Source organism: Musa acuminata, chromosome BXJ3-9 (genome assembly GCF_036884655.1).
Source record: "Musa acuminata AAA Group cultivar baxijiao chromosome BXJ3-9, Cavendish_Baxijiao_AAA, whole genome shotgun sequence".
NCBI lineage: Eukaryota > Viridiplantae > Streptophyta > Magnoliopsida > Zingiberales > Musaceae > Musa > Musa acuminata.
In genome coordinates, this window is record NC_088357.1 from 45,796,501 (window position 1) to 45,802,500 (window position 6,000).

General features: G+C 38.1%; 1 protein-coding gene across 4 annotated transcripts in view; it reads right to left on the bottom strand.

Annotated features, from left to right (window-relative positions):
- LOC135585412 (187-kDa microtubule-associated protein AIR9-like) overlaps positions 1-6,000 on the bottom strand; it is a 33,185-nt gene that overhangs the window by 7,053 nt on the left and 20,132 nt on the right. For all 4 annotated transcript variants that reach the window (XM_065166217.1, XM_065166219.1, XM_065166218.1 and 1 more), the window contains exons 27-30: positions 2,465-2,660; positions 2,245-2,366; positions 1,944-2,151; positions 188-261 (exon numbers count right to left, since the gene is read on the bottom strand). In XM_065166217.1, the coding sequence (XP_065022289.1) occupies positions 188-261; positions 1,944-2,151; positions 2,245-2,366; positions 2,465-2,660 (600 nt within the window). The remainder of the gene's footprint in view (positions 1-187; positions 262-1,943; positions 2,152-2,244; positions 2,367-2,464; positions 2,661-6,000) is intronic.

Consider the following 6,000-nt stretch of genomic DNA (forward strand, 5'->3'; position numbering starts at 1 on the left):
CAGAAGTGTCCACATGCTATACAATCTGGCAGATATGCCAACATGCATAGGAAACAACAGATTTTTAGATATAAAAATCTAGTTAACTTTTGGACACCCAAAAGCTACCATTACCATTGTCAGAAAAAGAAGATAATATGTATCCTACAAGGAAAGAAGTTGTTCCAAAGGCAGAAAACAAACATACCTGGAAGAATTATTTCAGATGGTTCTGATAACTTAAGTTCTCCTACAACTGCATCAGAACGAACAGGAGTGTAGCTGCCAGATAATATTTTAAGATTAATTCTTAAACAATCCAAGGATTAGACTCTGTATGCATGAGGAGTAACTCCGAAGAATTATATGCAGTTAGGTAACTTGAAAATGAATAAAAATATATATTTAAATAGACGAAAAAATTGTTAACAATCTCTTCAAGGAACTGGAGACAATTACATCAAAATAAAGTAACTATTAATAAGAAATGTATTTTGCTGAAAATTGGAATCTTGGAAGGGATCCACCATATTAAGTCGTGTGTATATCTATAGCTTTCTTACATGTATTATCTGAGGAGCAACCCCTAGCATCCGTGAAACTCAGAAAGATGGAGAAGTGCTGGACACAAAGTACCTTTTATCTGCCACAACCAGAAATCAGGGATATGGCAAATGTGTTCAATTTTTTTTCTTATTGTCATATTTGTTTATCATAATGTGTTTCTCAAATCTGTGCTATGAACCAGATGGTAAAACAACCTGCCACAGTTACTGCATCTGACACCTCATATGGAATAAACAACTCCTCCCACAACAGATTGTGCATAATCATATATGAAGCATTGTCTGATGATTGCAGCTTCTGTAGTATGCTGCATCACAGTCAACTAGAAGTACTAACCAAATGCCTAATTCACCAATTCTGTGATAATCAAACCCTATCACTCAGATTTTGGTTCTTGTCCGGTCAGTTCCATTTTCTACAACCATTATCAGATAAAGGCTCAGTTCTCTATGGCCATTATTAAATCCAACTGAGGGAAACAAAACAAAGGAATGTGCTAAAGGAAATTCCATGTGCCATTTGGATTGTTACACTGGTCATACTACCATGTTAACTGACACATTCTTTACCAATGAGGTATGTACGATGGAGCACTGACCAAAACTGGTATTTTGAACATGTTATCATATGTACCAAGACACTGGGTTATGAGCACACCCTGAGTTGCAGCCAGTAGATTATTGTGTTTCATCAAGGCTGCTGAAGAGTCACAATTTCAGTAAATTAGCAGCTCAAAGAATAGACAGACTAGCAGACTGCACAGATACCACTAGGAGTGGAGCCAGGTTTCAAACGAAGGCGTGCGAAAATAGTTAGATTGAAAAGTGAACTACATTAATGTTAATTGAAAACAATTTCAATAGATAAAAATTTCAAACATATTCATTTTAACTGCAAACAATTTCAAAAGATAACATAGATAGGCATAAATATTAAAACAAATTCATTTTAGAATTTATACAATAGTTAAATGTGATGCTTGTGTAATGGGTCATCTTTAGAAAAGTTGAGGTCAAGAAACTTCGCCAAAGATTTTAGATAAGTATTGTTTAACAGACATGACCAGGGCTCTTGGGGGCTGAAAGATGCACAGGAGGGTCACATATGGAAGAGAAATGTGGCAAATAATATTCTCAATGGTTCAGGGACCATGCAATAATGCAAACATTTCCCGGGGCCCACCTCATGGGGGGTAATCATGTTCATGTATACATGAACAATATTGCTATCACCAGTTCTTCAGTTAAGGTTACTTGATAAGAAATCATAGTTACCCATAATCAATATCAAAAAATTTGCTGATAGTATAATTTAGTGATATTAACAAATAATTTTTAAACAATCAATTGAATAGCTTTCGAAGAGCAACAAAAATATACAAACAAATAAATACTAACCCAAATAATAGACGGCAATTATAATCTGAATCTGTAACCTCATAGGTGGTGGAATTAGCCTCGGAGATAAGGACAATAGTTCCTTCTTTACTTTCTCTATACCAACTATAGAGGCTTGATCCCTCATATCCACCATAATATTTTCCCTCTCCAGCATATACACCTGAATTAAGAAGCTTTATGTGTACTTCCGAAACAGAAGGAAGAGCTGCATCATTCAAAAGTTTTGAACAATAAGAAAAAAGAATAATCAAACAAGACAAGTATTAATAAGACAGAGCACCATACAAATCAAGACAACCTGCCATGACCGGTTGGCTGCTAAAAGCAACTAATGGAGCACCTTGTTTCCCATCTGCACGTGTAGGCACCCAGTGAAGGGCCAGGTAAGAACCAACATCTTCAAGTGACGGTGTGTATGTTCTGTTCACACATTTCAGTATCCAAAAAAGCTAAGCTTTATTATAAAGTACTTGAACAAGAATCTCAGTAGGATAAAGGATGCCTAAACCACAACTCACAGGGTTTCTCCAACAACAAGAATATCATCAGTGACAGAAACTCTATTCAAAAGTTCCGACTCATCTATCTTCTCTTTGGTTCTGTACCAAATATATTTCCCAGTTCCTTCCTTTCCACCATAGTATGATTTAAGGGGAACAACTTCCTCATCCTCACAACAGCTTGGCTGGACAAGATCAATACCTTTTGGATCCGCTGTATAATGGGCAAAAAGATAAATTTATAGTGATATAATCATGAAATTGGAATTTTTGTATATACTACAGAAATCACAAAAAATGGAAGTTTCTGAACAAAAAACTGAGATACTCATACTACACATTAGTTTGAGTTATTCTATGAAATTATAATTATTAAGTAAACCTAATTCAACCAAATCTGTTCTAAATGAGTAATTAGGCATTTCATTTTGCTGCAAAACAGCAGAAAGGATTCACTGTATGGATATATTGCCATCAAGATACCAGGTTACTTATTGTTCATAATGTCCAAGTTGTACCTGTGGATATATCAATAGTCCTTACATTACAAACATTCCATATAGAAGACTTGCTGGCCATTCACTACCATCCATGATAAAGATATTTTGAGTGCAAGTTACCACAGAGATCAAGAGTAATCTTCTTATTCTCATGCTAAGACCATTAGTCTGCTCGTACATAAATATTTATTATTTATTTCATGGTTTGTCTTACCGATCCATACCGGTGTACCAACCAACTATTGGTATGGTACATACCAAGCCATACCAAGTGTACCAACACATGGTACGATGGGGTTTACCAATGTATCGCCTATACCAATCTCCTGTTATACCGGTATATACCAATCGTACCAAGCAATATGCTTCGATATCGCAAACCTTGATTTATTTATTTATGACTATTTTTTGTTTTATTTTATCCTCTTTATATCTAGAAAAACACATATTTCAGCATCATAGTAACTGAGATATTGAGCACCTTCATTCTTTGAGGGAAGAACACATTTTAAGTAATACCAGAGGAAAAATAGAGAAGAGAGAAAGAGAGGATAAAATATTAGGAAAATATAAATACACACAAATTATATTTCTTCTTTCAAGCGCATAAAAGTGGAAATGATGAGAAACATACTTGTATGAAGTGGCATATTTGCCCCTTATAGTACTGACAAAAATAATGCAATAATCACCATAGAAAAAGATCAAGATTTATGTGTCACATGTGTCCAAGATAGCCAACAGTTGATGCATTACAATAAAATAAATACCACATATCCCACACTGTGCAGAGCCTTTGGGACTGCAAGTAGGTCGAGCCATCAAGTACATGGAAAGTATATTTCAAGGTGGAGCAAAATTATCATTATCTAAACACACAACCAACAGATGGAAAATATGGTGGTTGATTGTTGTTTAGATCTGGATACCCAAATATACTTCGAAATAGGCAACTATGTTGGTTCTTTTTGAAGTATAAACGACATTCTCTCTCATCCTTTACTACTGTAAACCAAATGCCTATAATTTTATCAAAGAACTCGTTGATAGATCTGAGTTAGAGAATTAATTATGTATTATATTACTAGGAACACAAATGACATGATTACTCGAAGATTTGGTATCACAGGGCAATAATTTTGTGGGGGTTGTACAGACAACAAACAACAACTGCTTTTTATGGTCTTTCACATTAGGAAACAAGAGCACGGCTATGTTTGTTGCATACACTTATAGTTTATTTCCAAATTAGAAAAGAATATTAGGTACCACGCTACATAATTGAAGCTATTTGTCGCAACATCTGATTAGTGTTAATATGATAACATCCGATTCAGATCCATAACCACTCTATCAAACTATTTTTTTCAACTGATATTTGGTTCCTGTCTGCATGAATCAAATATCATGGTATCTGAAACAGACAGTATTGACCCAACAATGTTCTGGCAATACACTTACTAGGACTAGAAAGATATGGATATTAAGGGGATTCAGGCTTGACCCAAACCCCACCCAAGAAGCCAGTGGATCAAGATTTCTCCCAATCTGCAACAGGTGAGTTGGGTTGGGTTGGTGGGTCAAGGCATGTATTCCCTATTTTTTTTGTGTGTTTGCAAAACATCCATGTATGAAGAAAGATATGGTCAGTGATTTAAAAAGCGCTAGGCGCCAAAAGGCGCCAAGGTCCAAAAACGCCCGAGGCGCTAGGCGCTCGCCCGAGCGAAGCGAGACGCTAAAATATAAAAATATATAATACAATTAATAAATATAATTATTTAAAATTTTAAATAAAAAATATTCTATTAAATTAAGAAAATCTAAGATACAAAATCACAATGTCACATTAACAAAAAGTTTCAAAATTCAAAACAATAAAATTTTACTTCAAAATAAAAATTAACAACATTAAAATCAAAATAATATATTATTAATCTATTAACAGTATTGAAAATTAATCATTTAAAAATTCAAATAAACTTAATATTAAAAGTATACTGTATACTGAGCCTGACGAAGAAACAAGGAAGCGGCGAGCAGCGGCGGCGGCAGCGGGAAAGGGAAAGGGAGCGGGAGGCGCGAGCAGCGGGAGGCACGAGCAGCGGGAGGGCGAGCAGGAGTCACAAGCAGCGGGAGGGCTCGCAGGAGTCGCGAGCAGCGAGAAGGCTCGTGGGAGGGCTCGCGGGAGGCGCGAGCAGCAGGAGGGCTCGCGGGAGTCGCGAGCAGCGGGAAGGCTTGCGGGAGGGCTCGCGGGAGGCGCAAGCAACGGGAGGGCTCGCGAGAGGGCTCGGGGGAGGCGCGAGCAGCGACAGCGACGAGCAGCGGCAGCGGGAGCAGGAGTGACGAGCAACGAGATCGGGAGCGACAGCGGCAGCGGGTTAGGGTTGGGTAAGGGTTATATCGGTTTAGTTGGTTCGATTGAACCAACTAACAACCGAACCAGACCTAAAATCCTGGTTCGGTCACTTGGTTTACCCAGGCACTCGCCCGAAGCGCCCAGCGCCTGGGCTCGGGTGAGCGCCCAGGCGGCGCCCGTTTGAAGCGCGCCGCCTGGGACATTAGCGAGGCGCTCGGGCCTCGCCTCGCCTCGCCCGAGCGCCTAGGCGAGCGCCCGAGCGCCTCTTTCAATCACTGGATATGGTTGATCCAAACCTGAACTAAACCCAGCAGATTATACTGAGTTTCACTGAAACTGTTTAGGTCACGATTCCTACCCCTCTATCATATCAAGGTAAACCAATTTATGATTCTTCTAGTGATATACCCAATCTACTTGTACAATTCTGATGTTTAGGGTGTATAATATCCATATCAGCATTTGCATCCTTTGAATTCCATCTCCAAATCATTATCTCAGATGCCTATACTGACCACAAGAACATGCAAATGGATAGTTCAGTATATGATAAGATGTGCAACACAGACCTATGCTGCGTGCTAAATTGATGCTAGGATGGTATCAGCTTATCAACTACCAAGTACAGAATGTATAACACCTTGATTGTCAAAGCAGATGTCATACAAACATCTGGTTCTTTGTATGACATTATCTGC